We start from the raw sequence: 26,023 nt of genomic DNA, 5'->3' as shown, positions 1-26,023 counted from the left end.
AGTGGAAGTGAATCTGACAGTATCCATGAGGACATGGGTTCAATCCCTGGCTTCGCTCAGTGGGTTAAGGATCTGGCATTGCCATGAGCTGTGGTGTGGGTCGCAGACACAGTTAGGATCTGGTGTTGCTGTGGCTGTGGTATAGGCCAGCAGCAGCTCTGATTTGACCCCTAGCCTGGGAACCTCCATATGCCTCAGATGCAGCCCTAAAAAACAAAAACAGATTACAGGTGATGAAAAGAAACTTTAAAACTATTATTTTTGTTTATCAAATGGACAATGAAGGAATGGTAATTCCAGTAGGAATTTGCTGAATCAGTGTCTGCATGATGCCACATACAGGTTTGGGGTTCATGATACCAGTATTTCAGGTCTTCAAAGGGGCCTACACAGGCCCAGATGGTTGCCTCTGTGACACTTGTCAAAATCCTTATTCACATGTCAGAGTTGAATCAAATCTGGTTTTATTCTGGGTCTTGCTTACTGCTGAAAGACTAAGTAAATTCTTTCATTGTTATTATTTGGCTTTTAAGTTTATTTTTTAATTTAATTTTTAAACTCGATAGTACAGTCATAAGACTCAAAATTCATGAAGTTATGAAAGGATATATAATGAAAAGTCTTCCTACTTTTGTCTCTCAGCCATTTATTCCTCTTCTACACAAACAACTAATATGTTATTAAATTTTCTATGTCTCTAGAAGTACTCTATGCATAGATAAGCAAGTGTGTATGTGCATGTGCACACCTTTCCCCTCTTTTATACTGATGATGCCATACTATATATATACAGTATTCTGTGCCTTGCTTTTTCTCATTTAGCCTAGCTTAGAAATATTCCATATTAGTACCTAAAAAGCTCCCTTGTTTTTATTATCCTTAGGTAGTATTCCATAGCATAGATGTACCTTTAATTTCCAGTCTCCAGGCTTTTGTTATCATAATAAATACTGCAATAAATAGCATTAGAAAAATGCCATTTCACATGATTACAATAAATTTCCAGAAATAGAATTGCTGGACAACGGTAAGGTATAGTTTTATTTTTAATAGCTCTAAAGCTAGGATGTGACCCAAGGGTTCAACCTTAAAAAGCAAACCTGGAAAGAAATAAGAGGTCATAGTTGGCTGACCAGAGAGTCTGATCTGTGTCACTAAATGAGATGTCTTTAAAATATTTTTATATAAGTAAAAATGGCAAAGAAAATGCTTAATGATAGCTTTCAGTAATGATTATTTTTCAGTCATGGCCAATAACTAATTCAGCACTTTATTTCCTTATTTCCTTATTGCCACAGGTAGTTCAAAGCAGTTATATATTCTGAGGAAGTTCATTTATTCAACTTGCTGTCATCCTTAAATCCTGCTCTGTAATAAAAAAAAGTTAATGATTAGCATTTTAAATAGCATCATGATTTTAAACTCTTTCACATTACACACTAGGTATAAACATTTATTGAGTCCCTAGTCTATAAAGACATTGTCCTTGCCCTCAAGGAGTTGACTATTTTAGTACTTTATAATATGGGCAAAAATTCAGAAAGGATTCTTTTCATTCTTTGTTTTCTTTAATGTTTTATATTATGATCTGTTTGTTCGTTCTTTCTTTCTTCCTTCCTTCCTTCCTTCCTTCCTTTTCCCATCAGTAAATGGTACGGCATCTTTTCATGTGCTTATCTGTTTTCTGTATCCTTTCTTGGTGTAGAGTCTGTTTAAATATTTTGCCTGTATTTTTTAATTAAGATGTTTGTCTTCATATATTCTGTTTATAAGCACTTTGTGACACATATTTCACAAATATTTCGTCTAGTCTGTAGATACTTTTGTTTTAAGTCCGTCTTTCAAAGAGTAAGTTTTTACTTTGGTTGAAATCTTTTATTGATTTTTTTATACTTTGTACTTTTTGTATCATTAACAAATCTTTGCCTAATCTAATGCTGCAAAAATTTTCTCCTATATATTCTTCTAGAAGTTACACCTATATTTTGGTAACTATTTATAGTTGTCACACTTGTTTTCCCAGTTGAGAAAATTAGGCTCAGAGAAGTTAAAACAATTTGCCCAAGGTCATTTAGTCATTAGTTGTCATTATGTCTTCTGATTCTAAATTCCATGCTTTTCCCACTGTACAAGTCTGTGCATATTATGTCAGAATATGTACATCATAAGATCATATGACCTTGTTGGTCTAATATATTCTACGGGTAATCATTTAGTTTGTCAGTTGTCAAGACCTTGCCTTCTCTCATTTCCTGCTAGGATCTACCATTTGTTTAGCACATCAATCAAAGGGCAAGCAAGCAAGGGGGGAATTGTTAAATGTACTAATCAAATGTTATTTTTTTTAGTGTCTCATAAGCATATTTTCTAATTACTTGGAGTCATTCCAAATTTTGATTTATGGACCATGGTATTAATAATCTAAGAATGCATATTGAATAGTCAGCTAACAAATATTTATTGAATGCTTATTATAAATGCCAGGCATTGTGTGTAGTTGCTGGATATGCGGAATGAGGGATGGGTACATTTGACCTTTTTCCTCATGAAACTTTTTTGGAGGAGTTTCAAATTCTTATGACTGGGATACACAGTAAGAAATACATTTTAGGAGTTCCTGTTGTGGCTCAGTGAGTTAAGGACCTAACATTGTCTCTGTGAGGATGCAGCTTCAATCCCTGGCCTTGCTCAGTGGGTTAAGGATCCAGCATTGCTGCAAGCTGAAGCATAGGTCACAGATGCGGCTTGGATCTGTTGTTACTGTGGCTGTGGCGTAGGGCCCGGCTGCAGTTCTGATTTTACCCCTGGCCTAGGAACTTCCGTATGCCTCAGGTGCAGGCATAAAAAGATAGATAAATTTTACAATATGGCCTGGTATGCTTGTGTAAGTGCTCTTGCACACACATATCTAAAACAGAAGTTTCATGAAACAGTTCTTCCTCTTCCTTCAGGCAGTGCACTCTGATATTTTCTATTCAACTTTTTTAGAAAGCTATGTTGTTACAAAGCACTCAATTGATTTGATAAGCTGTTCATGGTCTCTCAGCCTGCATTTTAAAAAATGTGTAGAAGCTAGTTGATTACTATGTTTTTTTGGGGGGGCTTTCTTTTTTTTCTTCTTTCTTTCTCCTCTGTCTCTCTCCTGCAGCATATGGAGGTGCCCAGGCTAGGGGTCCAGTTGGAGCTGTAACCACCAGCCTACGCTACAGCCATGGCAACACAGGATCCGAGCCATGTGTGCAACCTACTCCACGGCTCATGGCAACGCCGATCCTTTACCCACTGTGCAAGGCCAGGGATCAAACCCACATCCTCATGTATGCTAGTTGGGTTCACTAACCACTGAGCCACGACAGGAACTCCTGTTCTCCATCTTAACAACGGGAATAGTGAGAATAACAAAATGGAATTAGGGCAGCTCTCAAGTCAAAGGCCTCTCAGGTTTTTGTTTGTTTTTCCATTTAGAAGAAAGCAGTGTATTTGTAAAGAATTTCCTTGGTTATGAGAAACAGAGAGCATCGTCTACAGAGGATATGTTTATGTAAGAACTAAGATCTTTCTCCACGTGGAATGAACATTTTCTTTCAGAGAAATTATTCTCCTGGGAGGAGATTTTCTGCTGAAATATCCCTTTTTCTAGCAATTTTGACTAGGCTCAGACAGCTCTGGCTATCAGAACCTGACTGAGGGAGTTCCCATTTTGGCTCAGCAGGTTATGAACCTGACTAGTATCCATAAGGATGGGGGTTCAGTCACTGGCTTCATTCAGTGGGTTAAGGATCCAGCATTGCTGTGGTATAGGTCAAAGACACAGCTCGAATGTGACTGTGTTGCTGTGACTATGGTGTAGGTCAGCAGCTGCAATTCCAATTAGACCCCTAGCCTGGGAACTTCATATGCCAAAGGCGCAGCCCTAAAAAGCAAAAAAAAAAAAAAAAAAGAAAGGAAAGAAAAGAAAAGAAAAAAACAAAAAACCTGACTGATGTCTGTAAGACATGGCACTTGTCACTTTGCTTTGTTCAGGGGCCCTCCATGAGCCGGAGTTCTTCCTTCTGCTGACTGATGTCCCATGCAAGAAGTCCATGTGTAAGCTCCAGGTTTTTCTCCAGGGTCAGGATACTGGCTATTATAAATTCCTGTGCTTTAGTATCTATCCCTATTTAGTATCTCATGTAAAGAGCTCTACTTTCAACTAGGCCTGGGCTCTGTGCAGTGGCTAACATGGATTTTGATTTATACAGGGGACATTCCTGTACTTTGTGTCTGTTCTTGAGAAAAAAGCCATTGTCAAAAACAACTCATCCTGGAGTTCCCATTGTGGCTTAGCGAGTTACAAACCCAATTAACATCCATGAGGATGCGGGTTCAATCCCTGGCCTTGCTCAGTAGGTTAAGGATCTGGCATTTCAGTGAGCTGTGGTGTAGGCTGCAGATGTGGCTCAGATCCAGAGTTGCTGTGGCTGTGGTGTAGGCCAGCAGCTGCCACTCCAATTTGACCCTTAGCCTGGGAACTTCCACGTGCCATAAGTGTGGCCATTAAAAGCAAAAAAAAAAAAAAAAAAAAAAAAGGCAACTCATCCTTTTCCACAAGTTTCTTTTCAGAGGAACTTCTTTCTGTGGCAGTAATCAAAGGGTCTTGTTCACGTGGGTCTCTAACTCCCTGGCCTAGGCAGGGTGATCTTCACTTGTGAGTTTCCTAATCCTGCGTTGATCCTTGATATTTTCCTTATTTGAGTCTCTAGTATCCTTGCTTCTGTCGGTTGGGCCTAAATCCTTGTCCTGGCTCTTCCCTTTGGCCTGAAGCTTAGGGATCCAGAAGTTTGCCTTTGATCTCCATAAGAACACCCAGCACCTGGAAAGCTGCCATGGCCACAGAGGGAGCACTCTGGAGGTGGGACAATGGTCCAACTCAACTGAGTCAAGGAGCCCTATCAGGGACAGCCCAGGCTCGTGCTGGAGCCCTACCTCAAATTTGAGCATTGACTTACCAGCAATCTCCTCTTGAAGGCAATTGCTGAGACATTATCAAGTCAGGTTTTGGGGCAACTAACATTCTTTTTTTTTCTTTTTCTCTTTTTAGGGCCACACCCACGGCATATGGAGATTCCCAGGCTAGGAGTCTAATTGGAGCTATAGCTGCTGGGCCTACGCCGGAGCCATAGCAATGCCAGATCCGAGCCACATCTGCGACCTACACCACAGCTCATGGCAACGCCAGATCCTTAACTCACTGAGCGAGGCTAGGGATCGAATCCACAACTTCATGGTTCCTAGTCGGATTCGTTTCCGCTGCGCCACAACGGGAACTCCTACAACTAACATTCTTAGTTGGAGGCACTCTTTTGTTGCTGGAACTCCTAGACCACTTTAGCTTTTGGGAGTTTCTCACAGTGTCTTATGATGTCTTCCAGTAATGGTTTAGGAGATAAGACTGCTTGGTATTCACCATCACCCTGGAATCTCAGGCCCTTGAAACAATTTCTGAATTCATCTCCAAAATCCTTTTCCTAAAATGGAAACTATGAGAAATGCCCTCCTCCTTTGATGGGTTCTCTTGCTCTTCTGACTCTGGGGCTCTTTTATGTCTGGAATCTTTTGAGACACTTCCACTCTCGTTTCTTTGCTCATTTCCTTCCATTGCTAAACTTGTAGTCAGCTCTGGCCTGCTGTTAGCTCTCCACAAAGTCCCACTTTTCCAGGTTATTTTTTATGATGCTGTTATAGAGGGGCTGAAAAGTCTGTCTTTCTCACTGATGGTAGCAGGGAGGACTCCACAGGCCCATACCGATATTTGATAGAATTCTCTGGTGGAAACTGAATTTTATATGATCACTTTTTCCTCCTACCTGCATGAGAATTTCTCCCAAGGAGCTTGGCAGTCTCACTACGATGTCCAGTGAACAGCACTGGAAAGGTGTTCAGGTGATGTTCCCCTTGGATAGTTTGAACTGTTGGTGTAACTATTTTTTCAGGGAGAATTGCTTTGCGAAATTCTACCTGAGGTTTACAGTCTTTCAGCTCCTTCTGGGCAGCTTCTTTCATCACAGTCCAGTTAATTAGAATGCAAAAATGACCTTTCTGAGTGTAAAGAATGCTATGTAGAAGATTAATTAAAAATACAAAATCATCACTCACTTTACTCCCACTTCAGCTTCTTAGTCCTTAATTTTAGGTATCTCTAGCCTTCCTTGCTGATCAACCTAGATTCCTCCTCCAGGACTAGAGCTAAAGCGTTCAGTTCTCTCATTTATTGCAGAAGGAATCAAGGTCTTTACTTACTGGGAAATATGCCTGATCCTCGATTCTAAGTAAAAACTGTTCTTTTCACAATCATCTGAAACCTGACTTGGTAATGTCTCGGGATTCTATCTCAGTAACAGCAGTCTTTCTTTCCTGGCACACATCCGCAGACAATTGTCCAAGGGAGGCTTTTCTCTCTTACTCAGTGTCGTCTTGTCTTCAAATTCCTCTGATTTCCTGAATCCCCTTTCTCTAAAATAGCCTTCTCTTTGTTCTTCAAATCCACATTCCACAAAGGAATAAAGAGCCTCACCTCTTTGCACGCTCTGCAGAAGCTTGCAGTGGTCATATTACATGGTATACATAAGCATCTCTAAAACCCAGTTCTCTTTCATAGCCCAGGTTCCAGATTAAGCTCCACCAAAAATTTTTAGGGGTGTTTGTGATAGGTGGGTGGGATCTTGCAGGTGATTAATGATTGTGTTTAAATCACAGAAGTTCTTACATGGTCTGAAAAGGGATGTAAAGAACTAGAATTCTAAAGGTTTTAAAGATCTTAAGATAATACGTGGGATGATTAACAAATAAATGGGGTCAACAAAAATTGTATGCTTTCAGCACATGTGGAGTTAAGCTTTCTGTACCTCCTTGTTTTTGCTAGTCTGCTGTCAGCTCACGAAGTTGACAGAACTGTTTGGGTTTTTTTTTAAACTCCTACACAGAACAGGAGGAAAGTAAGCAGCTAACTTGTTAATAGCATGAGCTTAACCAAAAAAGGAAAATAATGCAATATTTGGTTTGCCTGAATTGAGGCAAACCAGTCTCCGGGTAGATTACATATCAATTTTGAGCCACTTAATTAGCAACTAGAAACATAAATCTAAAAGTTTTTTGTATCTTGAGATTCTAGATCTTAAAGTTCTGAGTTGCAGCTGTTATTTTACTCTTATTCTTTTTGTGGGCTTTCAGCAAAGGTTGAGCATCTACTACCAGTTTCTTTGCTTTTCTCTGTTTATGAACATGTTTATTACTTGTTTATTAATTTGTCCTTCTGTGAATGATTACTTTTCAGAATCCACCATGGTACCTAGCTTAGTTACTTTATATAGGCATTCATTAAATACAGGTAGTGCTCCTTTATGTAAATTGAATAACCTATGCATATGAATGACTGCTTTTATATCTCACTGGCCACTTTCCTTACCACTTTACTTGTGTTGGTTTTGTTATTAAGAGTTAGTTTCCCAGTGATAGGATTCCATCATTCTGGTTCTAAAGTAGTGATTTAAGTGCTATCTATAGATGCAAATACTTTAGACTGGGTGGCTCTTAAACTTTAATGTATATCAGAATCACTTGGAGGGCTTGTTAAAAACATTTCAGGGCCCTACCCCCAGATTTTCTAATTTGGTAGGTCTAGAATGGAGCTTAAGAATTTGTATTTCTAACCGGTTGACAATTGAGGCTGCTCCTGGTGGTCTGGAGACCACACTTTGCAAAATCACTACTTAGGGATTTTTCTCATATTTAAGAAACATGCCCTTGTAGGACATATGGTCATATCAGAAAAAGAGAAAAGCAAAACAAAACAAAAATCAGGGAGATGACAAGGTTTGGTGGATTTTTCAAACTCTATATTCAGATTATCTCTCTGTGATTATATGAATTTGCTGGTACAAGTAATTAACATTTGTATAGGATCTGAGATACTATCATAAGTAAATATTGAAAGAATTAAAAGTAAAACTCTAAATCTGCAAAATATATATGTGTCAAATCATTATGTTATATACCTTGAACTAATACAATACTATAGCTCAATAAAACTGCAGAGAGATAAAACCATGGGTCCATACAAAGATTAAAGACAGTTCTAGGCAGTTTATCATTAGACTGAATTGTGTGTTCTAGGCCAGGGGTCCATAGACTTTTTCTGTTAAAAAGCCTGACAGTAAATATTTTAGGCTTTGCTAGCCATAAATGGTTTGTGTTGTATATTCTTCTTTGCCTTTTCTTTAAAAACAAAACAACCCTTTACAAATGTGAAAACCACTCTTAGCTTGCTGGTCATATAAAAACCAGGCAGTAGTTTGCTAACCCCTGCCAAGGCCATGAAGGCTCAGGGGAGGGGGAGATCAGTGAGGCTGAAGTCATCATTTTGAAGCTTCCTGAAATTCTGGGATTTGTGTGGTGCTTTGAAGGATGGCTGATATTTATTTATTTTTTTAATTGTTATTTCCCCAGTACAATTTTTTTCCTACTGTACAGCATAGTGATCCAGTTAGACGTCTAATACATGTACACATTCCATTTTCTCACATTATTATGCTCCGCCATAAGTGACTAGACATACTTCCCAGTGCTACGCAGCAGGATCTCATTGCTAATCCATTCCAAAGGCAATAGTTTGCATCTATTAACCCCAAGCTCCCAATCCACCCTGCTCCCTCCCCCTCCCCCTTGGCAACTGCAAGTCTATATTTTTGCACACTCTACAGAAGCATGCAGTGGTCACATTACATGGTATACATAAGCATGTCCAAGTCCATGATTTTCTTTTCTGTGGAAAGGTTCATTTGTGACATATATTAGATTTCAGGTATAAGTTATATGGTATTTGTCTTTCTCTTTCTGACTGACTTCACTCAGTATGAGAGTCTCTAGTTCCACCCATGTTGCTGCAAACGGCATCATTTTGTTCTTTTTTATGGCTGGGTAGTATTCCATTGTGTATATATACACCATATCTTCCTAATCCAATCATCTGTTGATGGACATTTAGGTTGTTTCCATGTCTTGGCTATTGTGAATAGTGCTGCAATGAACGTGTATGTGCATGTGTCTTTTTCAAGGAAAGTTTTGTCCGGAAATATGCCCAAGAGTGGGATTGCTGGGTCATATGGTAGTTCTATGTATAGTTTTCTAAGGTACCTCCATACTGTTCTGCATAGTGGTTGTACCAGCTGACGTTCCCACAGTGCAGGAAGGTTCCCCTTTCTCCACACCCTTTCCAGCATTTGCTATTTGTGGACTTATTAATGATGGCCATTCTGACTGTTGTGAGGTGATACCTCATGGTAGTTTTGATTTGCATTTCTCTAATAATCAGTGACGTTGGGCATTTTTCATGTGCTTTTTGGCCAGGGATGGCTAATATTTACATTGAGAGATCATATTCCTTCTGAAAGGAGTAGAGAAATAAGCCTGTGACACTTAGCATAAGAGAGTTGTGAATTACATACAAAGAGTGTAGAGAGCAACAGTACTTTTTTTTTTCTTTTTGGTCTTTTTGCCTTTTTTCTAGGGCTGCTTCCTGTAGCATATGGAGGTTCCCAGGCTAGGGGTCTAATCGGAGCTGTTGCCACTGGCCTACACCAGAGCCACAGCAGCGTGGGATGTGAGCCGTGTCTGCGATCTACACCACAGCTCACGGCAACGCTGGATCCTTAACTCACTGAGCGAGACCAGGGATCAAACCTGCAACCTCATGGTTCCTAGTCGGATTCATTAACCACTGCGCCACGACGGGAACTCCAGCAACAGTACTTTTGCAGGTGAAATGGGCTAACTGCAAGCCAGAGTTAAGAAGTCCTATGGCATGAATATCTGGACAGCCTCAGCCACTGACAGACTGAGAAATGAAGATGCCCTTTTGGCTTAAAGTCTCTTTGTTGACCCTGGAGCCCAGGGGAGGCAGTGTCTCATATAACATTTGGCTCTTCAGTAGGAGCTGTTGCTGCTATGACTAAAGAACAAATATCACGTGTTTAGGGTGGTGAAGACTATTGGTCTTTTAACCAAAACTATACACAAAGATTATAACGTAATTTGTGTTATTGTTATTGGCAACAAGGAAGAATTGTAACAACTAATAGTAATTCACTTACTTGTTCATTGAACACTTATTGAATGCTTACTATGTGCCAGGCCCTGGAGATACAACTTGAGAAGCTCACAGTCTAGAGAGAGAGAAACAATATATACAGAAATAATTAGGGCAAAGTGATATAAGGGTTAGAAAATATATGTGCAGGGAACTAGGGATGCTTAGAAGAAGAAACCAATTTGTTCTAATTTAACATTCATGTTGATTCAGTCTAATTATTACTGCCCCTCAGTGACCATAGATTATATCCTTAATACTAGCAAATTATCCTGCATATTTGAACCATTGATTACAAAGAGGTCTGTGTGAAATACTGTGGTTGGATCAAATCCAGTTCATCATCCAGAAAAAGCAGTTTCAAACATTCTGCTCTACTAAGTTTTTAGGATCCTCTTTATGTGCAAAACATATAGCTCTAATGTTGCTTGGTCACTTAATTTTGTGCTTGCCACTATATTGGTGTGAATATTGGGTCTAAAACACAATTGTTTTCCCTGATAAAACTTGCAGTAAAGGAGATTCTGTGGTAGGTAGAAGAATAATGGCCCCCCAAAAAGTCCTCATCTTAATCCCACATGAACCTATGAATATATTAAGTTACATGGTAAAGGGGGGAGATTAAAGTTGGATGGAATTCATCTTGTTAATCAGATGACTTTAAAATAGGCAGATTATTCTGGATTATTAGAGTAGGGGGGAGTTCCCATCGTGGTTCAGTGGTTAACAAATCTGACTAGGAACCATGAGGTTGTGGGTTCAATCCCTGGCCTTGTTCAGTGGGTTAAGATCCGGCATTGCTGTGAGCTGTGGTGTAGGTCACAGACAAGGCTTGGATCCCATGTTGCTGTGGCTGTGGTGTAGGCCAGCGGCTACAGCTCTGATTCGACCCCTAGCCTGGGAACCTCCATATGCAGTGGGTGTGGCCCTAAAAAGACAGAAAAAGAGTAGGATACAGTGTTATCATAGAAGTCTTTAAAAATAGATGAGGGAGACAGAGAAGAGGTTGGACTTACATGTTATGAGAAAGATTCAACCAACCTTTTAAAGAAAGACTTTAAAGATGGAAGAAGGGGGCCCCAAGCGAAGAAATGCAGGGGGCCTTTAGATGTTGGAAGAGGCAAGGAAACAGATTCTCCCTGTATTAGTTTGCTGGGGTTGCCATAGCAAATACCACAGACTGGTAGTTAACAGAAATTTATTTTCTCATAGTTCTGGAGGCTCTAAGTCAGAGATCAAAATGTTGGCAGTGTTGAATTTTTTCTGAGGCCTCTCTCCTTGGCTTGTAGATGTCTCTCTTCTCCCACTGTCTTCACATGGTCTTTCCTGATCTTCCCTTATAAGGATAGCAGTCATATTGGGTAAGGGCCCATCCCAATAACCTTTTTAATTATCTCATCTCCAGCTATAGTTACTTTATTAAGTACTAGGAATTAGATCTTCAACATATAAATTTGGTGGAGAAGGAGTTCCCATCATGACTCAGTGGTTAACGAACCCATCTAGTACCCAAGAGTATGCGGGTTCCATCCCTGGTCTCGCTCAGTGGGTTAAAGATCCAGCCTTGCTATGATCTGTGGTGTAGGTCGTAGATGCCGCTCAGATCCTGTGTTGCTATATGGCTGTGGTGCAGGCCGGCAGCTACAGCTCCGATTCAGCCTTTAGCCTGGGAACCTCCATATGCTGCAGGTGTGGCCTTAAAAAGACAAAAGACAAAAAAAATAAAATGAATTTGGGAGAGGGGTCACAGTTCAGCCCGTAACATTCCCCTTGAGCCTTCAGAAGGGATGTGGGTCTGCCACCCCTTTGATTTTAGGAGTCCTAATTTCTAGAACTGTAAGATAATTTGTGTTGTTTAAGCCATCGATTTTGTGGTAATTTGATATAGGAAATGAAAAAATGAATACGGAGTTTCTGTTGTGGCTCAGCAGTACGATCCCGACTAGTATCCATGAAGATGTGGGTTCTGTCCCTGGCCTTGCTCAGTGAGTTAAGGATCCTGCATTGCTGTGAGCTGTGGTGTAGGTTGCAGACGTGGCTTGGATTCCATGTTGCTTGGGGCTGTGGTGTAGACCAGCCAGCTATAGCTCCGATTCAACTCCTAGCCTGGGAATTTCCATATGCCATAGGTGTGGCCCTAAAAAGTGGGGAAAAAAAAGAAAGAACAAATACTATTACCAATAACCTGAATCTAATAATAGAAGACTCGTGAACTGAATTGTGGGGAGTAATATTACAATATACAATGGAATATTATGCAGATAAAAAAAATTTGCAATAAATGTTCATTGATGGATAAATGGATTAAAAATGTAGTATCTACACACAATGGGATATTATTCAGCTTTAAAAGGGAAGGAAATTCTGACATGTGTTACAACATGGATGAACTTTGAAGACTTTGCTGGGTAAAATAAGCCAGCCACCAAAAAAACCAAATATTCTGTGATTCTACTTATATATATCTAGAGTAATGAAACTCATAGAAACAGAAAGTAGTATAATGGTTGCCAGGGATTGTGGGAGGGGGAAGTGAGGAATTTTTAAATGGGTATATATATAGAGAGAGAGTTCCAGTTTCATAAGATGAAAAAGTTATGGAGATTGGTTGAACAATAATGTGAATGTACTTAACACTAATGAACTTTACACTTGAAAATTGTGAAGATATGGTAAATTTTATGTTATTTTACCACAATTAAAAAATATTAAAGATAAGTTTAAGAGACAACAACAGAAAAATAGGTGCAGTGTGCTTCCACTGTATATTGTAGAGAAAGAATATTTACTCGTAATGCTTGTATGTATACAGTGTATCTCTGGAAAGATACCCAAGAAACTAGAATAGTGATTAATTCTGGGAATGGGTTGTAGAGGACTAGGAGATGTGGGGGACAGTGATTGTAGGAAAACTTAAACACTGTCTGACACCTTCTGAATCTTGTTTGTCAGTCCCTGTATTACATATTGAAATAATGTTTTTCACCAAGCTCATAGATACGGAGAACAAATTGGTAATTGCCAGAGGCAGTAAGTGGGCAGAATGAGTGAAGGGAGTCAAAAGATACAAACTTCTAGTTATAAAATAAATGTTATGGAGTTCCCGTCGTGGCGCAGTGGTTAACGAATCCGATTAGGAACCATGAGGTTGCGGGTTCGGTCCCTGCCCTTGCTCAGTGGGTTAACGATCCGGCGTTGCCGTGAGCTGTGGTGTAGGTTGCAGACGCGGCTCGGATCCCGCGTTGCTGTGGCCCTGGCGTAGGCAGGTGGCTACAGCTCCGATTGGACCCCTAGCCTGGGAACCTCCATATGCCGCAGGAGCGGCCCAAGAAATAGCAAGAAGACAAAAAATAAATAAATAAATAAATAAATGTTATGAGGATGTAATTTTTTTAAAAAGAAGAAACAGTGGGAAGGGGGGTAGATTAGGAGGATGGGAATAACATATACACACTACTGAATATAAAATAGATAATTAACAAAGACCTACTCAATAGTCCGCAATAACCCATATGGGAAAAAATAATGGATATATGTATAACTGATTCACTTTGCTGTACACCTGAAACTAAAACAACATTGTAAGTCAACTATAATAAAATAAAATAGTATATTTACCCACCCCCCCCCCCGAAAGAAGAAAAAATAAAGAATTATTTTTAAATGTATAACTTGAGGTTAGGGGCTGCAGAGAGCATTTTTTTCAGTTGGGTCATCTTTAGGCTATGAAATTGCTTTGTTCAGTCCAGTTACACTTAAGTGTTAGGGTAAATAAGACCTACTTCATGTTTTGACCTTTAAATATTAAAAGCTTGTAGTCTCAAAGAGGACATAAGGCTTTAGGGTACACATGTATTTTATTGTTTGATATCTAATAGTACATTTTCAAAGTCTCTAGTTTTTAAGAATAACTGTGATGCTATTTGCTTAATTAGAACCCCTAAAAAAGTTGGAGGGAGAAAAGATGAAGGGAAAAAGGAAAAATAGAGTGTAATAATAGTTAATGTTTTCTCTTTCTTAAAATCACGTAACTTGTAACAAAAATAGAATAAAAGAGAACAGTAGCAACAGGTTTTGTCTCTTATGGGATTATTTCTTAAGACTTTTGGATTGTTAAGTAACTTCACAAATTAGATTTTAACGCTGTTCAAAACATCCTCCTTAGTACATGAGACTTTGCATCATACATTCCATATAAAGACTACAACATTTTATTACTATAATTGTTGTTTAGAAGCTGCTCTGGATTGAAACTTCTTGTTATATGTGGATGATTTCTTACCAACCATCTTAGCCCCCTGTTTGTCTCCAAATGACGCTTGGCCAAAAGGGCATATTTCCACAGAGCCATATCCTTATCTTTGTGGTTTTTGCATCTCCATAAAAAACAAAAACTAAAAACTATTTTTGGAACCTGTTATCTTTCCCTCTTTGTTTGGAGTTTTACTATAGCTAATCCAGCACCAAGTAAAAGTGTCTAGTATGTAATGGGGGTACAATAAGTGGTAATGAATGACTTGTTGTGAGCTCAATACTTTAGGGTTATGGAGGGAATACAAGTTTGTCTCGATTTAGAAGTGAAACGCTTATAATTTTATAGAAGCAAAATTTCCCTAGGTGATAAAACTTTCTTTGGAAGAGAATTTAGCCCAAATGTGTAAGCCTTTTTTACACATTATTACTGTAGTAATATTTATTATTATTGTTGTTATTGGCAGCAGTAGTATTACTAACATGAATGACTAAATTATGCTAAGTGCTTTTCTTCTATTATCTCTCATAGAATTTTTCCAATGACTCTGTTAGATAGATGTTATTATTGTGCCCATTTTTATGGATGAGGAAATTGAGCTCAGAGAGATTAATAATGTCCTCAATATCACATGGCTAGTACGTGGCAGAAACAGGATGTGAACTCAGTTAAGATAAGGGCTTGGTACTTCCAGTGCAAGAATATGTGTTTGACTTTATCATCTTCAAAATTCACTGAAGTGGCCAAAGGGACATTTAAAAAAGAAGGGAGGAAGGAAGAGAAAAGGCAAGGAGAATTGATATCTGCACTACAAACTAGACACGATCATTGTCCTCATGTTAGAAGAAACACTGGATGACTTTCTGCAACCTGAAATTTTGGCAAGACCAGATTGAGGTAAGGACCCACCCACCTGCAAAGTACTATAGATAGAAGCCCACCTCGGGGGTGAGTTTAAGAAATCATCTTTTGTTCCTAGCTTACTAAAAATGTTTGAAACCAAAAGTGACTGTTAATTTTATCAAATACCTTTTACTATCCATTGAGATAATCTTACATATTTTTTTCTTTTGACTTAATTGCATGATAAATTAAATTAATAGAGTTCCTAGGCATTCATTCTTGGAGTAAGTCCTTTATAATGTCAATAGAAATAATCAATAAACAGTCTATAATAGAGATAGAAAAGAGTTTTATTTGAGCTAAACTGAGGACTATCGCCCAGGAGACAGTCTCTCAGGTAACTCAGGAACTGCTCCAGAGGAAGGTGGTTTTCAGCACAGTTTTATATCTTGTCAGAAGAAAGACTATCAGGCAAGTCAGAGATATATTCCTTCAAGATTAAAAAAAAAAAAAAAAAAAACAACAACAAAGGAAAAAAAACACAAACAGATTAGCACATAATAGCAAATCAAAATGGTCTTGGTGCCTGGGAAGGAAGTCTTGTCATCAGAGGAGTACCAGCATTGGCGTACCAGAAAGAGAGGCATTTTTATTTTTATGTTATTTTATTTTATTTATTTATTTGTGTGTGTGTGTGTGTGTGTCTTTTTGCCTTATCTAGGGCTGCTCCCGCAGCATATGGAGGTTCCCAGTCTAGGGGTTGAATCGGAGCTGTAGCTGCCAGCCTACACCACAGCCACAGCAACGCCTGATCCGAGCCAAATCTGTGACCTACACCACAGCTCATGACAATGCCGGATCCTTAACCTACTGAGCGAGGCCAGGGATTGAACCAGCAACCTCATGGTTCTTAGATTCGTTTCTGCTGCGCCACTCTGGGAAATCCAACTTTACTTCTGATCAGTGCACTCTTTTTAAAAAATTTTTTTTAAATTTTATTAAAGTATAGTTGATTTACAATGTGATAATTTCTGCTAAACAACAGTGATTCATTTATACATGTACACAAGTCTATTCTCTTTCAGATTCTTTGCACATAGACTTTCACAGAATATTGGGTAGAGTTCTCTGTGTTATACAGCAGGTCCCCGTTGGCCATCATTCCATATACCTCAATATGCATATGCCAATTCCAAACCTCCAGTCCACCCCCCCACCTGTCCCCTTTGGTAACCATAAGTTTTTTAAGTCTGTGAGTCTCTCTCTGTGTTCTCCAAATAGGTTCATTTGTATCCTTTTTTTCAGATTCCACATATAAGTGATACCATATGATGTTTTTCTTTCACTGTCTGACAGACTTCACTTAGCATGATAATTTCTAGGTCCATTCATGTTGCTACAAAATGTCATTACTTCATTCTTTTATATGGCTGAGTAAAGGAATATTCCTCTGTGTTTGTGTATGTGTGTATGTGTATCACATCTTCTTTATTCGTTCCTATATTGATGGACACTTAGGTTGCTTCCATGTCTTGGCTATTGTAAATAGTGCTACAGTGAACATTGGGGTGCATGTATCTTTTCAAATTATGGCTTTCTCTGGATAGTTGCCCAGGAGTGGGATTGTTGGATCATATGGTAGTTCTGCTATAGTCTTTCCATGAACCTCCTCACGGATTTCCACAGTGGTTGCACCAATTTACATTCCCACCAGCAGTGTTAGTGCAAGATGGTTCCTTTTTCTCTGTACCCTCTCTAGCATTTCTTATCTGTAGACTTTTTGATGATGGCCATTCTGGCTGGTGTAAGGTGGTACCTCATAGTGGTTTTGATTTGCAATTCTCTAATAATTAGTGATGTTGAACATCTTTTCATGTGTTTTTTGGCCTTCTTATGTCTTCTTTGGAGAAATGCCTGTTTAGATCTTCTGCCCATTTTTTGATTGGGTTGTTTGTTTGTTTGTTTGTTTTTGATATTGAGCTGCAGGAGTTGTTTATCTCTTTTGGAGATTAATCCCTTGTCAATCACTTCATTTGCAAATATTTTCTCCAATTCTATGGGTTGTCTTTTCATTTTATTTATGGTTTCCTTTGCTGTGCAAAAAGTTTTAGGTTTAGTTAGGTACCATTTGTTTATTTTTGTTTTTATTTTCATTACTCTAGAAGGTGGATCTGAGAAGTTATTGCTGCAGTTTATGTCAGAGAGTGTTCTGCTTATGTTTTCCTCTAAGAGTTTTAAGTATCTGGTCTTATATTTAGGTCTTTAATCCATTTGGAGTTTATTTTTGTGTATGGTGTTTGAGAATATTCTAATTTCATTCTTTGGCATGTAGCTGTCTGGTTTTCCCACCACCACTTATTGAAGAGATGGTCTCATCTCCATTGTGTATTCGTGCCTCCTTTTTTGTAGATTAATTGACCATAGATGCGTGGGTTTATTTCTGGGCATTCTGTTCTGTTCCATTGATCTGTATTTGTGTTTTTGTGTCAGTACCATACTGTTTTGGTGATGGTAGCTTTGTAGTATAGTCTGAAGTCAGGGAGCCTGATTCCTCCAACTCCATTTTTCTTTTTCAGGATTGCTTTGGCTATTTGGGGGTTTTGTTTATTTGTTTGTTTGTTTTGTTTTTTTGTCTCTCTTTCTTTTCCAGGGCCGCACCTGTGGCATATGGAGGTTCCCAGGCTAGGAGTCTAATCAGAGCTGTAGCCACTGGCCTATGCCCAAGCCACAGCAACACGGGATCCGAGCCTTGTCTGTGAGCTAACCATAGTTCACCACAACACCGGATCCTTAAGCCACTGATTGAGGCCAGGGATTGAACCCGGAACCTCATGGTTCCTAGTCAGATTCGTTAACCACTGAGCCATGATGGGAACTCCTATTTGAGGTCTTTAGTGTTTCCATATGCAGTTAAAAATTTTTGTTCTTATTCTATGAAAAATGCCATTGGTAATTTGATAGGGAATGCATTGAATCTGTAGATTGCCTTGGGTAGTATAGTCATTTTGACAATACTCATTCTTCCACTCCAAGAGCATGGTATATCTTCCCATCTTTTTATGTCATCTTTGATTTCTTTCATCAGGGTCTTAGAGAGTACAGGTCCTTTGTCTCTCTAGATAGGTTTATTCCTAAGTATTTTATTCTTTTTGGTGTGATGGTAAATGGGATTTTTTGCCTAATTTCTCTTTCTGATCTTTCATTGTTAGTATGTAGAAATACAACAGATTTTTGTGTATTAATTTTGTATCCTGCAACTTTACCAAATTCATTGATGAGCTCTAATAGTATTTAATAATTAAAGCAGATGTGCAATGTATGTTTGATAAGCCACAAACAGCCTGTTTTAATTAGCATAAAATTCAGGTTAAATCATGTAAAAGCTAGAATGACTTCCCCTTAATAACTTCCCCATACTTCAATATGTGGAAGTGTCTTCCATCATTTGTAGTAAGCAAGACAGTTCAATCTGCAGAACCCAGAAACACCTCAGAAATTGGAATTACTAAGTAGCTCAGAAGGCACAGGAAAGAACCTGAAATGTTCTTGATCTTACTTTAGGATTCTTAGGATTTAATTTACAACTAAGTATGTTGGTTGCAAGTGAATGCTTATTCCATGAACCAATTATTTTTTAATGCTACCAGCATACTTAAGTTGGTACCTTCTATCTTAATGAATTGAGTTTCAATTAATAAGTATGCAGTAATGTCTTAAAATATCTTTTGGAATGCAGATGTCATTATAGGAACCCTTTTTTTCTATTGCAATACAGTTGATTTACAATATTAGTTTCAAATGTACAGTGTAGTGATTCAGTATTTTATAGATTATACTCCCTTTAAAGTTATTACAAAATAATAGCTCTGTTTCTCATATTTGTTGTACAATATATCCTTGTTGCTTATTTACTTTGTACATAGTAGTTTGTATCTCTTTAATTCCATACCCCTGTCATACCTATCCCCCTTCCCTCTCCCCACTGATATCCACTAGTTTGTTTTCTAATCTGTGAGCCTGTTTCTGTTTTGCTGTATACAGTTGTTTGTTTTATTTTCTAGAGGCCACAACATATAAGTGATAACATACAGTGTTTATCTTTATCTGTCTGACTTATTTCACTAAGCATAATATACTCATTTCTATCCATGTTTTTCCAAATGGCAGAATTTCATTCCTTTTTTATGGCTAAGTAATACTTCATTTTATGTATAAGGACTTTTTTTGTCTTTTTAGAAGGCCGCACCCATGGCATATGGAGGTTCCCAGGCTAGGGGTCAAATCGGAGCTGTAGCTGCTGGCCTCTGCCTCAGCCACAGCAACACCAGATCCAAGCTGCTTTTGCAACCTACACTACAGCTCATGGCAATGCCGGATCCTTAACCCACTGAACAAGGCCAGAGATCGAACACACATCTTCATGGATGCTAGTCAGATTTGTTTCCGCTGAGCCACAACAGGAACTTCAAGACCTTGAAGGTCATTTTGAAGGAGCTCATGTAAACATGCTGAAATATTTACACGAATGAAAAATTTAAAATTTTAACTCGTGTAATTTGGGTTAATTAATGTGTACTTTTTTCATTTTGTGTACACCTTTGTATGACAAGCCTTTTGATATGCTTAGTATTATCTATGCTATCATCTTTTGTGAAGTGATGATTTGGGGAAATTGAAAATAGCTTTAATCTTTACCTTACTCCTTCAGGTACCTTCAGTTATTTTATTTGTTATTTATTAAGGCTTTAGCTTTTCTAATATGACTTTTAGAAGTCTTCATGTATTTTGCAGACTGATTTTTTTTTAAGGACAAAGGAGGGGAGTTTCCATTGTGGCACAGCAGAAACAAATCTGACTAGGAACCATGAGGTTTTGGGTTCCATCCCTGGCCTTGCTCAGCAGGTTAAGGATCCAGCATTGCCATGAGCTGTGGTATAGGTCGCAGATGCGGCTCGGATCTGGTGTTGCTGTGGCTGTGGCGTAGGCCGGCAGCTGTAGCTCCAATTAGACCCCTAGCCTGGGAACCTCCATATGCCTCGGGTACAGCCGTAAAAAAACCAAAAAAAGACAAAGAGTAAATTTTTTTTTCTCCTCCAAAATGCAAAGGAATAAAGAATAAAGGCTTTGCATTTATAGGACTTAAAAATGATTTTAAATATTTAGTTTTTCTCTTTAGTTTCTGAAAGAGTAGGGAGGGGAAATGGAAAATGAGACTTGGTTGTAAGGAGAAAAGCCAAAAATTAAGCAAAGGATCAGAGTAGGGAAAAATCAGGATATAAACACGAGAAGGCAGTTACCACAAGGAAGAACTCTAAACTTCCTTTGTTTATTTGTACTCTAAAACTCCATCTCTGCAGGTATTCTGCAAGTTGAAACACAGCCTTAGCTTTGAAAATTGAAAATAAGTTAACGTGATAGCCATGATAGAGTTGTATATGATAAAGCTTCAGCCATTGGTAGTGAGTTTTTTGTTTAATAGCTTTATTGAGATATAACTGATAAAAAGCTCCACATAGTTAATGTGTACAGTTTGATAAATTTGACATATGCATACACCCGGGAAACCATCATTGTAATCAAGATAATAAACATATTATCTCCAAAAGTTTCCTTTTGCTCTTTAGGGGTTTTGTTGTTACTTGTTTGTTTTGTGGTAACAACATTTAACATGCGATCTACCCTCTTAAAAATTTTTAATGCACAATATTGTTAACAGTAAAAAACATGTTGCACAGCATAATCTAGAACTTAATCATTTGCATAACTAAAACTCTATGTACCCTTTAAACAACTCCTCATTTCTCCCTCCACCTTTTAGCTCCTGGCAACCACCATTCCAATCTCTGCTATTTCGAGTTGGATTATTTTGGATTCCTCACCTGAGGGGAATCATGCAGTATTTGTCCTTCTGTGACTGGCTTACTTCACTTAGCATAACGTCCTTCATGCTCATCCATATTGTCACATACAGTAAGATTTCCTTCTCTTTTAAGGATGTATAATGTTCCATTGTGTGTATATACCACATTTTCTTTATCCATTTTTTCAATAGACATTAGGGTTGTTTCCATAGCTTGGTTATTGTGAATAATGCTGCAGTGAACATGGGAGTGCAGATACCTCTTTGAGATCCCAATTTCAACTCTTTTGGATTTATACCCAAACGTGGGATTGGTGGATCATATGGTAGTATGAATTTTCAATGACATAAGTGTATATATCTCTAGGTAAGGATAACTCAGTTTTCTAGCAGCTGTTACTCAAACAGCAAATATTTGAAGGAACTTAATGGGTCAGAGTTGGAGCTTTATCTCTTCTCTTTTTTGTATTGCTGTTAGTCATAAGGGAAAAATACTCTTGTGTTACCAGCTAATTGTTTCACTCCTTTGTCTCATTTTCCTTATCTAGACAGATTTTGAAAAAGAGATTGGAGAGTAGAAGAAAGGTTTTAAATTGTTTTCTGGCATCTGTTAGGAGGACTTGGGTAAGGCATGGTTTTTGGCTCTTAAAAACACCTGTTTAGCAGAGGGCTAACGAGGCCAGGCTAGTGGTTAGATCTCCCAGTCATGTGCTGTGTTATATTCTGAAAGTTTTGTCTAAATAGTATCGAATATATACCTTTAAATATGAAGATAAGTGACCACAAACCTACACCATTCTGGGAAAAGTCCAGAGTACATACCATGAAGCTTTAGTAGCACCATCTTTATAGAAATAGGACATACCATTGTCCCAATTGGAAATCACAGAAAGTGCTTCAGCTAATCAGACATTCCCCAATCTTCCTAACCAATCACCTTGTTGGCTTCATTCTCTCCAAAACAGCCATTACTAATCAGAATTGCAGCTTCTTAATTATGAGCTAACATTAACACAGTGATTTCTGCTGGCCTTTTCCCTCATGCTTATGGCCCATTATCTGGACCTCTGAAATGATCTTGTTTGTATTACAGAGCTCTCATTTGGAAGACAGTGAATCCGCAGCGTTACTTTGCTGTGAATGTGAAGAATCAGAAATCTTTAGTGATTCCAATGTACGTAGCTATTTGTCTTTATACAGCCTTTGGTGATTCGTGTGCAAGCTTTTTGGGTAAATTTGGCTGTTAAATGCAGCTGAGATAGTGCCTATTATTTTATCTATTTGGCCTCACTCAATCAAGTAGCCTGGGAAGGCAAATAAATGACTTGGAATGAATATATATATAAATAGTATGGTATATTTGTACACATAATAATCTCCACTCAGAGCATATCTCTCAAAGTAGATAATTGTTGCACCCTGAAGCCTTGAGTGAGTCTCCTTCACTAAAAAATATGATTATTTTTATGGATTTTCCACATTTTATGGTCTTTTCTCCATTATAGCTGCTTGGTATTGGTGCTGCCACTGGACCTTTATTCCCCACCTACAAAGACCAAACATATCTTGGTTGTTGATAATGTTAAGCCAGAGTGGTATTAATAAATCTAGAGAGTCAGTCAGATAGAACCATCTAACTACACTTCAAGAGCTGTTATACATTTTATTGATCTCATCTGACCCCCAGGATAGTTGATTAATTATTGCAAATTACCCACAGAATCTAGCAGAAGTTAAGAGAATGACTTAAATTGACTTTTCATATTTCACCCAGTAAAGTAACTGCCTTTTCTAGCCATGGCTAAAACTAAGTTCTACAAACCTTGATGATAAAATCTGCGTTATGTCTATTTCTGGAGCTTATTGTACATAGTAGATATTCTATAACTATTGTTAAAGTTTCATCAATAGAAACTCTCTCAAATGAAACTGCCTCTCAAGTATATCCCCATAGCACTGCCTGCTTTTAAACTGACTATACTTCACCTTCATGACACAGTGAAGGTGACTACTGTTTTAGGAACTCATTCAGCCATTAATTTATCTGGTTGCACTTCATTCAGCATCGATGAAGAGTCTAAAATAGCATGAAGTTACTGTGACTCACTAATAGCTCACTTCCCTATACTCGAAAACATTAACTGATGAATTCACATAAACACTCACTTATTATCAACATTTTGCAGATGACAGACAGAGGGTGGAAAGGTTATATTCTTTTCCCAATATTGTGTGATAAACAAGGGCGGCACTGATATCAGATCTCAGCTGACAGCCATCACCTGAGCCCATTATCGGAGGCAGCATCACCAGAGATGGAGTGGATTCCAGTCTCCTTATACATAGTATCCTCCAAGATTTATTCTGTTCATTGTGCAGTGGAGTCCCCTGGACTTGGACTGACTTATTGTTTTGGCTGATTTTGTCTTAAAAGAGACCAGTACATAGCAGTCCACATAAAGAATATTTTTATGAAGCTGGATACATGGGGGGGAAAGATGATTCTAGTTTTAATACTTTCCTAAGAAAAATTAGTTAGGTATATATATTTGCAGATTACTCTGGATTGCTTGATTTTATTGCCAGAACTTTCATTTAAGACAGGTTTGTTGTCTTCTTCAAGAGGCAAAAGTGGTTACGTGACTTGGCTGGCTTTACCTTTAAAGGTACTGGATACTCTTCCTGTTTTGTTTGCTTGAGGAATATTTCCCACACTTTTTTTTCCTTTTCTCAACTTCTCATTCCTGCCCTCACATGAAAGGGGATTGAAAAGCTCTTTCCGGAGTTCCCATTGTGGCTCAGTGGTTAACGAATCTAAGAACTATGAGGTTGTGGGTTTGATCCCTGGCCTCACTCAGTGGGTTAAGGATCCGGTGTTGCAGTGAGCTGTGGTGTGTTCGCAGACGTGGCTTGGATCCTGTGTTGCTGGGGCTGTGGCGTAGGTCAGTGGCTAGAGCTCCAATTAGACCCCTAGCCTGGGAACCTCCATATGCAGCGGGTGTGGCCCAAGAAAATACAAAAAAAAAGAAAGAAAGAAAAGCTCTTTCCTGGAGTTCCCATCATGGCGCAGAAGAAATGAATCCGACTAGGAACCATGAGGTCGCAAGTTCGATCCCTGGCCTTGCTCAGTGGGTTAAGGATCTGGCATTGCCGTGAGTTGTAGTTTAGGCTGTAGACTCAGCTTGATCCTGCATTTCTGTGGCTGTGGTATAGGCTGGCGGCTACAGCTCTGATTGGACCCATAGCCTAGGAACCTCCGTATGCCACAGGTGCGGCCCTAAAAAGAAAAAAAAAAAAAAAAAAAGAAGAAAAAGAAAAAAGAAAAGCTCTTTCCCAGTTTGAATGATTAACCTTGAAAACAGAATTATTTGGAGAGCAAGCTGAAATTCCCACTTTGAATTTTCTTCAAAACATGTGTCATAGGATCTTGATAGCTATTTGAAATAGAAGTTAACTGTGGTAATGAAGAGTAGAAGAATTTCAGTCACTCCTGGGATAATGGAAATGTGTACTTTGGCTAGTTGTATTCATTCTTTCATTTATGCATTCACTCATTCACCAAGCATTGATTGACTCTCATATACAAATTACTGGGCCAAGGCTTTAGGGGGTAGGCATAAAATATCAAATCTACCCTAGGAGCAAACGTCCAGCCATAAGGTAAATAGGTCTGAGGCTCTAATGTAAAACATGGTGACTATAGTTAACATTGTATTGTATAACTGAAATTGCTAAAAGAGCAGAACTTATATATTCTCACCAAAAAGAAGAGATAAGTTGTGAGATGACGGATGTATTAATTAACCAGATGGAATCATTTCACAGTGTATTCATATATCAAATCCCCATGATATACACTTTAAATATCTTAGTGTTGTCAATTATAGCCCAATAAAGATGAAATTAAAAAAAATTTCCTCTAAGAAGATGTATAATCTCTTCTACAAATTAGCTTTATGAAGATGCACAGAAAGCTAAGGAGAGGAGAAAATCATTCATATGCAATAAATGCAAAGTCTGTGGTTGAGTGAAAGGAAATTTGGTTGGAGGCAAAGAAGGGGCGACTCTGGAAGAGGACTGGCTGCCTTACATCTCCTGGGGCTTTCCCGGAAGAGAAGGAAGGAATGTAGAGAGACCTCTGCCCCTTCTCTAGTCCCACTCAGCCTCCAGGGAACCAGATAAAGGGTAGATCCAGAAGCAGCTATTTGCTCCCTCTGCTATGCACAGGGTTGCTGGAGGCCTCCATAGTGGGAAGAGGGACTGCCTGCCCTAGAGCAGAGTGACCATGTGACTGGAAGAGGTCACCGAGAAAGAAGACGCTAGCCCTAGCAGCAGGATTTTTGCTGTGGTTCCAGGTAAGGAAGAATGTAGGCAGTGACTAGAGCAGGTTGGGGTACTGGTGGCTGCAGCAGCCACTGAAACTCCTGAGGGTTCTCTCCATTTCCCATTCCCATACCTACTGCTGTCCCACCCTAAAGGAGAATGAGCTTTGCCTGAGCTGGGATTCCAATTATGGTGATTGTAGAGGTTCAGCTAGAAACAGCTGAATTCATTACCACTGTCGGCTTATTTCTTCTCTAGCCTGTATGTCAGAAAGATGCTTGTTGTATTAGATTATCTCTTAAGAATGCAGCTTATTTCTTTCTCTCTTTTCTTTGCTCTTCTTATCCTACCTTTACCCTACCAAACAGGAACAGGGATGGATATAGGGGGTCACACGATATTTATGGTCTCCTTCAACCTTTGCTTGGATGTTATATCCTTGTAGAGAATGCATTTTCCCTCTGTGCAATCAAAACAGATTTTATGTTTGAATAGACCAGTGAAAGGGAGAGACATTAGCCTTTTGATATTAAGAAAGAAAAAAAGAAAAGAAAAAGCTACCTGTTGAACTGAATGTGGAGAAAACAGATAAAAAGAAAGGAAAATCTAAAATGTAAAAATG

The 26,023-nt window shown here is 38.6% G+C and overlaps 1 protein-coding gene and 1 long non-coding RNA gene across 9 annotated transcripts in view; one reads left to right on the top strand and one right to left on the bottom strand.

Annotated features, from left to right (window-relative positions):
* SSH2 (slingshot protein phosphatase 2) overlaps positions 1–26,023 on the top strand; it is a 267,869-nt gene that overhangs the window by 48,473 nt on the left and 193,373 nt on the right. For 4 of the 8 annotated variants that reach the window (XM_084985383.1, XM_084985379.1, XM_084985382.1 and 1 more), the window contains exon 2: positions 22,172–22,252. The exons of the other annotated variants lie outside the window; for them this stretch is intronic. In XM_084985383.1, coding sequence (XP_084841509.1) covers positions 22,172–22,252 — 81 coding nt within the window. The remainder of the gene's footprint in view (positions 1–22,171; positions 22,253–26,023) is intronic. 8 annotated transcript variants of the gene reach the window in all.
* On the bottom strand, positions 6,869–11,850 carry LOC146398289 (uncharacterized). The gene is made up of 2 exons (XR_014821692.1): positions 11,029–11,850; positions 6,869–9,553 (listed from the first exon to the last, which is right to left on the bottom strand). It is a non-coding gene; the product is annotated as an uncharacterized LOC146398289 (long non-coding RNA).

This window comes from Sus scrofa, chromosome 12 (genome assembly GCF_054392235.1).
Source record: "Sus scrofa isolate SSC_HxYL_T2T_F1_AM1 chromosome 12, Sscrofa_HxYL_maternal_Yorkshire_Landrace_v2.0, whole genome shotgun sequence".
NCBI classification, from domain to species: Eukaryota; Metazoa; Chordata; class Mammalia; order Artiodactyla; family Suidae; genus Sus; species Sus scrofa.
This window is presented reverse-complemented; position numbering and strand designations above follow the sequence as displayed.